The sequence below is a fragment of the Branchiostoma lanceolatum genome, chromosome 17, assembly GCF_035083965.1.
Source record: "Branchiostoma lanceolatum isolate klBraLanc5 chromosome 17, klBraLanc5.hap2, whole genome shotgun sequence".
NCBI lineage: Eukaryota > Metazoa > Chordata > Leptocardii > Amphioxiformes > Branchiostomatidae > Branchiostoma > Branchiostoma lanceolatum.
Genome location: NC_089738.1, coordinates 17232227 through 17243501, shown reverse-complemented (window position 1 = coordinate 17243501; position 11275 = coordinate 17232227). Strand labels below are relative to the sequence as shown.

Sequence of the window (11275 nt, the reverse complement as noted above, 5' to 3'; positions counted from 1 at the left end):
CTGAGTCAGAAAATATACTTAGCGGTAGAGTTTGTTAAGTCAACATGCCCAGTAGGTGCATCAAGGATCTTAAGTTACATGAAAGCCATATCTTTGTAAGCTGCAAATTGGACAATGTAAATGTATACTCTTCAAACCTTTTCCCGCCCTCTACAACTGCGTTGTTGTTTACGCAAATAATGTTTTTTCTTGCCCAAATCCTTGTTTTTGTTTAGCCCAATCTTTCTGTTATATGACTGAATGCGTGTTCTGAATATTCGTGAAATGCAAGGCCATCGCTTAGTGTATGTTCGGGTCTCGCCACATGTCAATGAGGACGCCTGGCAGAAAATGTGATTATTGCAGCTAATTTCCATGATCCTGCTGCAATCAAATTTCAAGCCACTAGTCGACGCTTTTGTCACATCGGTGAATGGAGACCTTCCTTCATATGTGCAACAATGTTTCGGTAAAAGTAACTCATCACGAGCGACGTATGGACATGTATCAACTGCTGAATTTTCAACTTCTGCTGGAATTAACAAGAAGAGTCAGAAAGACAGTGGACACAGTACAGAAGTCTACAATGATAGCTTTAATCATCGATTTTTCAGCCAGTCTATCATTGATTTTTCAGCCAGTCTATCCCCTTATTTTTAACCCTCAAGTTGTTTTGAATAACCTGTGACATTGTGAAAGTTGATACTAGTCCATACATGGTGACATGTCAAGGTAAAAAAAGCCCCATGCAAATTAAGATCTATTGTAAAATGCTTTGATTCAATGGGACAAATCCCTATGATTTTGTTGGGAAGCAAACTAACAAAGAGTTTATGTTTGGGAACACATTATATCAGACTAGCTGAAAGTGTGCCCATAGTTGAGAAAAGATTTCTGAGCAAGCTGCCAACATACCAGACATGCCAAATTTTTTGCTATACAGCAATTGGCAACTATACATTTCTTTACATAGCAAGTTAACCATGCATGGTTGTTTTCAAATGGCACGGCTAGCAAATACTAAGCACCCTTCTTCATGATCACAAATTGAAATATATTTCCGGGCTTTCAAAAAACAACAATTCTCTGTCCCTTTTCATGGTTATCAATCATTATGTACAGCATTACACACTTCTAATCAAAACAACAGGGATCAAATTGCACCAAGTTGATATGTGAGAATCAGTTTTAAGTTTTAACATGATGGAATATTACATATTCATTGATCGTGGCATGTAACGTTAACATCATTTTTGTAAATATAAGAACGTGTACAGAAATTTTTTTAAAGTGTTCAAGTATCTACAGCAGTTGCTTATGGTTGTGCCTCTCTGCAATTTGACAACACAAATACATTGTCGTATAGGCTTTTACATTAACAATGTTTCATACTCTTTCGCACTAACAAATATTTTTGAGCTTGCATAATGATCTTTAAATATCACAGCTTTTTTAACAAATCAATGTAAAAGAAAACTGAACAAATTGTAGTATAGTGTTACAGTAGTATATCTGACAGTAGAGGTACAGTCTACCTATGCATGTGCATACAGCTAAATGTTGCAGCTTGGCACTGTAATACTCTGTATTGCATAAATTGGCTTGGAATTCTCACAGTAGAATTAAGGGGGTATATCTCTGTTGTTCTGTTACTGAATTATGTATGCATCCTCTTCTTATGACTTGTCTGCATTTCTGTTCTATTTTCCCATTCTTTTTAAAGACACGTTGGACAATTTGTTCAAACAACTTGAAAGGGAATGCTTGCAAAGTTATTTTTTATCATTTCAACACAGTTCATTGGAACTTGACATATGATTGTACACTATACCACACATGGTCATGATGTTTCTATGTACTAAATGTCGGTAATAAATAGGTCACAATATGTCTTTATGAGTGGAATTAGGACTGTGTACCTAAAAACATTTTCAAGTACAGGTACAGGTTAAGAAGTTTAGGTCCATGCCCTGTACCTAAACATGTTTTGGCCAATTAGTTGTAAATCATATGGTATGGCCAAGTGTCTTTTGCATTTACATGATTTTAACATGTCTCAAAGCGACCTGTACTTGAACAAATTTACAGGTACAGCTACAGTGTGGTTCACAGCCCTAAGTGGAATAAGTCTTATGCCATATCTTAAATACCCCTCCTAAATGTCACTCTGAGTCTGGAAGATGAAAACTTGACCTCTGGAGTTGTGGAAGACCAGCTTTCGTCACAACTCGCCGTCGTGATCGTGATTATGTCTTTGAGAACCTGGAGATGAAATAAAGGAAAGAAAGAAACTAATGAATGAAAAATATTTATCACAGCCAGGTTTATACTCTAACAAGCTAAGTATACAGGCCATGGTAATAAAGCAGAAGTTACAGTTATATAAGAATGTGGTATCTTACTACATGTACAATGACAGCTAGTAGACTTACAGTTCTGCAAAAGGCAAGACACCATAAGATAGCCCTACCGGTCGAAGGTCATCTGTCACCTGCACCGCGCCAATCGCGACACTCAAACCAAAATTCATATAAGAGTCTACAATTCCACAAAGACTGCTACAGATATTCTTACTACCCTCGTACTGTGAGGGACTGGAATTTACTGCCACAAGAGGTCACGGAGACAACTGACCCTCCCAAGTTCAAGTTCAAGTTCAAGATGACTTAATAAGTATACTGGTATGCGTAGGTTTAGCTTTCTTCTCGCTTCTCAAGACAGCTGTAAATGTACAGACAGATGGACGTTTATCTAGTATTTTCATTCTGCATCTTAAATCGCTGAAGAAAGATGCTGGGCGCCAATACAAAAAGTTACATTTTTGTATCTTACATCACGGAAAATGGGTGCCAGATGGCATCCAAAACATTCAGTAAATTACAAGAAAACTCCAGTGTATAGATTGAACAAAAATATCATAACATGGGTAAATGTTTAGATTATGCCATAACGGAATTATAAATGTACCTTCTGACTGTAATGTTTCCTCCTCAGGTTGTGTAGACGCTGATGTTTCCCCGTTTGTTAATCTCTGTTGCAGAGTTTTTATCTCGTTGTCGTAGTCTGTCCACTCGGGAACTATTCTCACTGCTGCCTCCAGCTTTGGCTCTTTTGTCAGGGGGTTATTGCACTGGGAAAATAATACAAGGAAAAATACTCAAGTTGCATGTTAACATCTCAGGTTGATTTCAGTCAGCAAAAGATCTTAAATTGAAAAATTGAAGCAATTTTGATTCCAAATATTCCTACAATCATAACGGCTATGGCAGAAATGAAGGTCCCTTGATATAGACAGCATTCTCTTTCAATTGTCTTATGTTGACCGAGTTTCTGACATGGCACTGTAGAAAATTGAAACTGAAATACTATGCTTTAATGATGTACGATGCTATCAATGTTTAAAAACACTGCTTTTGAATTTTGATATCAGACCTAGATTTGTAGCTGTGGTCTTTCAAATATGCTAAACAACATATTACTAATTAACCTTTAAGCATGAAAGCAACACATTCATGTAGAATTAATGTGTTGTTTCTCACCAGATCGATAGTTTTTGCGGTTCTTTTGGAGGCGTCGTCACACCAGGTCTCGCACCACAGCCACTCCTGGGGCAGGGACTTGATGGCCACCTGGTGGATCATGTTATTTGGCAGGTCCTGGAAGGGGAGAAAAAAAATTGTGAAAATGTGTCTATATGTACCCTATGTACAGTGTATACAGATTCAATGTATCAACGAAATTCTATGTCATACCTAGACAAAGGTTAAGGCACAGAGTGATAAGATACACAACACAAAAGATACTCAAGCAACTGGATGATTTTGGTACCAGCTCATCCAGTTGCTTGAATAACTTTTGCATTGCGTATCAATGAAATTCCTCCAACTACTCTGCCAATACCAGTTAACAATTGTATATTTCGGATATGGGAGATTCTTTGTACACAAACAGGTATTGATCTCACCTGCTAACGTTTCGGTGTCTATCAGACACCTTCTTCAGAGCTTCTGACTGGAGCACTGCTTCTCACCGCTATAAGTAGCCGATGTAGGTGGCGCTTTTGCGGTGAGAACACTGTCCCAAATATGGCTAAGTTTGTATCCCACCGGTGATGAACCGAGACGAGGGGGGATACAAACTTAGCCATATTTGGGACAGTGTTCTCACCGCAAAATCGCCACCTACATCGGCTACTTACAATGTATAGCGGTGAGAAGCAGTACTCCAGTCAGAAGCTCTGAAGAAGGTGTCTGATAGACACCGAAACGTTAGCAGGTGAGATCAATACCTGGTTGTGTACAAAGAATCTCCCATATCCTATTTTCTACCAACCTGATGAAATTATTTTCGGAATTGTATATTTCGTTCTCAATTCTATGTATAGTCACTTGATGAAAGCTGAACAGACTGTGACTTCTATATGACACAGATACAAGTGCTAGCCTTGCCCTTTATGACATTTATATGTAGAAATTTGATGTATATATGGATACATGTTTCTGTATAAAAAAAACTAAAACCTCCTTACTTGATCCAGGTTGGAGAGACTGTTGGGATCCTGGCTCAGACCCTGGTACTGTCCGCGGAGTCGATCTCCGGCTGCGATGCGGCGGAACTTCTTCAGATCCACGACATACAGCGCGCTGATGTGGTACTTCCGCCCGCCAAGGTGGCTCGCCCAGTAACCTGACTTCCAGAACCTGGGGGGATTATTGTTGATTATTTTGATAGATATTTCATCACTTATTTCATCACACATTTCATTCTACAGTAAAAGAAATTGTTAGAATTTGAACTACATACTTAACTTAACAATGAAAATAGATCTACTGTGATGGATGGAAACATTTAAAAAAAAATGAAATTGGTAAAACTTTAAGTCTGGTAACAGAACCTAAAGGTATGCAGATTGTGAACCTTGTTTCTCTCTCCATCTGGCAAAACTAGCTGCCTGATTTACTTTTATGTAGGAATGTCATTGTACTGCTCATATAAAAGTATCTGTGTGTGTGTGTGTGTGTGTGTGTGTGTGTGTGTGTGTGAGAGAGAGAGAGAAGAAATATTGACATATTTGAAATCATGAGAGCCTTGTGTCACAAAATTAATTTCTGTTGCCCAAATTGTGAAATAAAAGACCCTCCCTACTTAACAGTGTATCCACTTTTCTGACTGACTAATCTTTCTTTGCAACTAGAAGATAGCAATGACTCAACTGTGAATGCAGCTCATCATATAGACATGATATTTTTCCCACCTGAATCCGTTCATCTCCCTCCTGCTGTCACAGAAGGGCGTGTAACCATAGGGAGCCCCGCCAAGGTCAAGGTCACGCAGCTCCTTGATGTCTGTACGAACAATCTGAGGGAGGAAATGATGTAAGTGTTAGAAGTGTGTAGGTCTTATTCATGAAGGAGGTTAAGGCAAAAGAATTGGTGGTAAATTTGGTTACTGTGCAGTTTTTTAGTAGCAAGCGATTTTTTTTACCCAGCGGTCACTACGAGGCTGGTACTCAGGCTAGTTTTTTAGCTCCATAATGTCTATACAAACAATCTAGTTCATAGAAAGAAAAATAGGAATGCGTGAAAAATGGGCAAGTTTTTCCTTTAAAAGAAAAATGAAAAATCAGAGCACATTTTGTGAGTTGGAAAGCAAGTATGCTTTTATTCTTGTGAAAAAAATTAGTTTTCATTGCTTTACTACAGAGATAGATCTAGTATTCAATGTTGAAAATGGCAAATATTTTTGCAATGCCCGACATCATCAGTGCCCAACATAGCACAAAAGAAATAGATGCAAACTGTTAAACTAAACTAGAAAATAAAGCCCCTAACACCAAAATTAGCTATCACAGCAATACATCTATCATTTGTCTATTTGAGAGAAAGACTGCAAAATTTTGTCTAAAAACATCAAACAACATAAAAGTAAGAAACTTCACCTGATCTGCATCCACGAATATGATTTTCTTGACGCTGAGCGGGAACAGCACGTCCAGGAAGAGGATCTTGTAGCCCCAGATGATGCGCTGTTTCTCCGTCTGCTGGTGCAGCCAACGTGGCCACTTGTACTGGACTAGCTCGTAATCGAAACCGTATTCTTTGGCCATGTGGGGCAGGAAGTCCTGAAGTGAAGAATTACATAGAAATACGGAGGAATAAGTATCTGTACCTGTACCTATTTAGCTGGTATAACTGCCCTTCGGTGTCACACACCAGCTTTCCAGGCACGCAGTGCGGCAGCAGCTGGTTATAATCTACGCTGAATGACCTTTCAGACGTAACCTTTGCACATCTAGCTGCAAGCATTGTTTAAAGCTATCAAGTATGAAGCAACTAAGGATACTCCAAAATCTGAATTACACAATATTGACAAACATGCTGTGTGATTGCTGACCTTGACTGCAGGAGAGAGGTAGTTCTTCAGGAACCAGAACTTGACAGGAGTCTTGGTGTGTTTCAGAACACTCAGCATCATGATCCTGGGGAAATCACAACATTAGTCAACAACCATATGCAATTCAGCACCAAGGACAGGAATAATAGTGAGAGGCAGTTAACTTTCTCCCTGCTGAAGTAACCTTTAGCCACAAAATATGTGTCTACTTTTCCTAAACTGTCACATAACAATCTTGAGTCCCCGGGACTTAAGTTAAAATTGATATTTTAAGTGTCCCAGGTTTTGTTTGTCACTGGACTGTGTATTCAGCACCAAGGACAGGGATCATGAAGAGAAGAAGTAGGAAAAAAGGGTCCGCTTTGGTGTTACTGTCATATAGAAATCTAGTCAGTTTCTAGGTATGAAGGTAAGAATGTTCTAACACAGGACTGTGCATTCAGGACCAAGGACAGGAATCACAGTGAAAAAGAATAAAAAGAAAAGTGTCCATTTTGGTTGCACTATCAAAAATGACTCTAGTCTAGAAGACTTGTTTTAACATTCAAGTCTTTTCTTGTCAATGGACTGTGCATTTAGCACCATGGACAGTTATCATAGTGAGAAGAAACAAACATTGTCTTCTTTTTTTTATCTATCAGAAAGGAATGTAAAGTCTCTTAGTACATGTAGAAGTTGATATTGTTGTTGCAATACCAACCAATTTTATATACTGGTCAGTGGAAAGTGCATCCAGCACCAAGGACAGAGGAGGAAGGAGAAAGGGAAAGTCGTTTCCTCACCTGAGCAGCCTCTCATACAGGTGACCTGAGGCGACAGAGAAGATGTTGATGACGTCCTCCTCATCCGTATCATCACCTGACTTCTTACCTCCGCCCGTGAAGCTGCAGAAAAGAACAAGATGATTACACTGGAATAATAGATTGCTAAATGTAAGTTTGAGTTGAGAAACAAACAGCAACCGTACAAGTGCAATTTTTTTGAAGGCAATTTTAATGGTCAGGTAATGCTGCCTTTAGTGATTAAAACTGAAAAATGTTTCTATGGAAAGGATCTGATAGATATAATGCATGATAAGAAATACTGGAGGACAAACTTTGTTGTAGCTTTAACTCTGTAAAGGTATGATAATAGATAATATTGAGGTTGCATATTGGCTATGGATGGCACAATCAGCACCAAGGAAAAATGCATTGAAGTATTCTATCAAACAATGTCCATGAGGTTCACAATGGACATCTATACAGAAATTAATACTATACAATGGGCCATCTTTTGATGAAGAAGATGTTACTTAACAAGAGACAACTGTACCTGGAAATAGAGTCCCAGATGCCTCCTCCCCCGCTCTCCCCTTCATCAGACAGAAGATCCTCCTGTAGTTTGTCCGGTCTCTTGTTCACCTGTAGACAGGAAAAAGGATTGTTTCCTTACACATGAAAGCTGGCTTTGTTACCAAGAAAATCTATCTGCTTAAGTGTCTAATTACATTCTAAAAATGAAAAATCATCTCATCAAGTTGTATTCACGCTTTTATACAATTATTTTCAAATGAGGAAAATCTTCAGTTTTGAAAAGAGTTCATCTTACTTCACTATTCTTCTAAATTAGTAGATTGTTGGGGCACCATAGACGATCTGAAAACCTGTTCTCTGCAATATTCTTGGTCTTTAGCCCTTCTTAAAAGATTTCTGTTTTGCAAAGTGTAAAGCCAGTCCATTCTCAGATTTAACAACAATCCTTTCCACCATCTTGTCACTCCATACACTATAAGGTCTCTCAATCAATTTACAATTCAATGTAGCTCTTACATATCAACAATCTGGCCTATCATTCTTTAAAGATCTTTTATTGGCATTGTTTCCTCAAACTAAGTGTCCTATAAGTGAAACCTTATGATAGTTTCAAATTTGAAAAACACAATATGTGATGATAATTACAACCAATGAAACATTCAGCTAACCTTGATCTTGATGATCTTGCTCTTGAAGCTGTCCATGATGATCGTGACGTCGTCTGACCCAGCCGGCGTGTCCGTGCCGTCGTGGTTCGTGATCTGGTAGATCTCCTCAGACCGTCCCGCCCTCATGCGCAGCAGCCAGGCACCTGGGTTTGCCTTCAGTTGGAAATATCCCTGAAGAAACACAAGAAATGTAATTTTTGGGCAGGCAATGTTAACATTTTTCTTGGTCAATCTGGACAATCTAAAAGACAACATCAGAAGATCTATGATAATCAAATCATTCGCAGTAGCCAGGCTCTAGGATTTGCTTTCAGTTGAAAATATCCCTGAAGAAACAACAGCAATCTCAAGATTGGACTAGCTGAACACTTCAAAAGATAACATCTGAAGATGTATCAAAAGATTTTGCAGTAGCCAGGCACCAGGCTTCGCCTTCAGTTGGAAATAACCCTGAAGGGAAACAAGCAATGTATATCTTTCTTGCCAAGCTGGACATCAGAAGATTCCTGAGATATTATTCTACAGACAAAATTCCAGAGAATTTTTTGCTTTCCCAGAAAAGTCTTCTCAGATTCTCTAGTTGTACACCACATTTGAGACCAAGTTTCTCCATGACTGAAGATTCTCTACGCTACTGTACTTAAAAGATCGAAGGAAAGAAATGGACACTATATCAAACATAAGGAAAGAAAGAAGGAAAGAAACCTACGAGGTTAGCCATGACGATGGTGTCCACCATGACCGGAGTGTTGTGGGTTCCAAGTGTGAACTGTAGGCCTCGCGGGGGCTGGCCGGACATCGCATCATAGCAGTGACCTGAGAATACATAATTATGAAAAAGTTAATGGCAAAGGTTTTGTTAAGAGAAGAATAGGGGTGTTGTGCCCTCATTTGGGAAAGGCATTTTACACGACCTTCCCTGACAGTGGAGTGACCCCCACTGAGCCACTCAGGCTAATCTGTCAACATGTGTGCCAAAAACACACTACGGATTTGTTGCACCAATGTGCCAACATCTGCACATTGACATCCACCAAGAACCGTTAAATTGTTTGTTTTTTGTGCCCATGTGCCCCTTTACCCAGGGAAGCCGATTTTCTGACAAGAAAAACATTCTGATTGACCAGGGATGCTACTACAATGTAGATCACATGTGGCCACAGTCTTCAACTGTGACCTGTCTGACAGTAATTCCCCCCTCCCCAAGAAGCATTTAGAATTGTACCTTATTTGAACTTAAAATTCTCTTACTAATATTCCACACATTGTGTAATGAAGAAAAATCCTATCACAATTCCTCCATGTGACTTTTTTTCAAGACCTTGAAATATATTGGGATTCCATACAAAAAGTGACAAGAGATTGTTATATTGAATCTGACCCTCATGACCTCAATGAAAAGCGGCCTGCGTGCCAATTTGAGCTTATCATGAATAAACAAAGGTTCAAACAAACAAACAATTTTTTCTGACCTTCCAACAGCAGATACTCCAGTTCATACTCTGCATTGATGGTTGTGCCGGGCACCACGTCCTCTAACCGGATGTTGTCGAGATCGTACGGCGTGCGGACCGACTCGATCAGCCAGCTCTCCGGAGGCTTCATGTTCAAGGTGAAGAGTGTGCTGTCTGGCATGTCCACGAACTTGGCACTGGGGCCCGGGCTGAAACTGGAGGGAAAATTTATACTGTAAAATTTTGAAATGTATGCAGTGTTTTCGGCTTATTCTTGCAGTCTTTGCCCTCCACTGTAAAATCATGACACAAAATATGTATTTCAATTGTATTACTGTACTATTGTAGAGAATTGTCTCAATCTTGAACTTAAACACTGCCAAAAGGGAGGGAGATGGAAAGAGATAAAGAGAGAGAGGGAAAGAGAGAGAGAGAGAGAGAGAGAGAGAGAGGGGGAAAGAGAGAGAGGGGGAAAGAGAGAGGGGAGGGAGAGAGGAGGGAGATACATTTTTAGCACACTAAAGTAGCTGTTTGGCACCCCATTTTCCATTGATTACAGAGTTAGGCAGCAGGGAGAAAGTTATGAGAGATGAATGGGACAGGAGAGAGAGAGAGATAGAGAGAGATAGAGAGATAGATAGATAGAGAGAGAGAGAGAGAGAGAGAGAGAGAGAGAGAGGGTTCCTCACCTTGTGTTCACCATGAAGCCCACCTCTGCCTCCAGCACATATCTGTAGAAGCTCTTTAGCGGCATTTCCGATAGTTTTTCCCGAGAGTTCATGAACACCTTCAGGTTGGCATTCACTGCCTGCTGCAGAACCTAAGGAACAAAATACCACAAATTTGTACATTGCATTTGGCCAGTAGTAAACATTTAAGTTTAACCATAGCCTATCATTATCAGATTCAAAAACTCTAATCATATCTTAGTATGGATATCCAGAACAATGAAGAGGTGCTACACATTGTACAAGCAGTCATGAAGGTTAGGTCTGTTAACCAAGAATCAAGGTATTTGAAAATTTATGATTCCAAAAAAATATTGTAGACCAGAACTTGATGTCCTCGCTGTTAGCCATGTACATTTTTGTACATATGTAGGTATGCAGGACTGCATCACAAAACAAGTTGTTCAATGTACATAACCAGCTTCTGCTATGTATCTCTAATTATTTCAAACATACATGTACTTGGCTCATACCATCTGACCATTTTGCTAAACATTATGACTTACCATGAGGATGGGAGCCAGTCTCTGAGCGTCCCTTGTTGTCGGGTCCACCACTGCCAGGATGTCAAACGCTGCCTCGTTGGGGTCGCCGGGGATCTTCACAGCACTGAAAATCAAACAAAGAAAATGATATTGATGTGGACATGAAAGAAAATGTCAGTATACTCCCATACAAAAGGTTGATGTATGGAAAACTTGGGTATAAAGCTTTTAATCGTTAGACTAATAAAGTTTTTCCAAGTGTGTTTCCCTAAA

The 11275-nt window shown here is 39.4% G+C and overlaps 1 protein-coding gene across 1 annotated transcript in view; it reads right to left on the bottom strand.

Moving 5' to 3' along the window:
- Nucleotides 1-555: 555 nt before the first annotated feature.
- Nucleotides 556-11275, bottom strand: part of LOC136422492 (UDP-glucose:glycoprotein glucosyltransferase 1-like) — a 32316-nt gene continuing 21596 nt past the window's right edge. The window contains exons 28-41 of the mRNA XM_066410262.1: nt 11024-11126; nt 10479-10609; nt 9808-10004; nt 9045-9151; nt 8336-8506; nt 7687-7775; nt 7155-7256; nt 6373-6457; nt 5918-6100; nt 5234-5337; nt 4508-4679; nt 3519-3635; nt 2947-3109; nt 556-2241 (exon numbers count right to left, since the gene is read on the bottom strand). Of these exons, the coding sequence (XP_066266359.1) occupies nt 2201-2241; nt 2947-3109; nt 3519-3635; nt 4508-4679; nt 5234-5337; nt 5918-6100; nt 6373-6457; nt 7155-7256; nt 7687-7775; nt 8336-8506; nt 9045-9151; nt 9808-10004; nt 10479-10609; nt 11024-11126 (1765 nt within the window). The 3' untranslated portion in view covers nt 556-2200. The remainder of the gene's footprint in view (nt 2242-2946; nt 3110-3518; nt 3636-4507; nt 4680-5233; nt 5338-5917; nt 6101-6372; nt 6458-7154; nt 7257-7686; nt 7776-8335; nt 8507-9044; nt 9152-9807; nt 10005-10478; nt 10610-11023; nt 11127-11275) is intronic.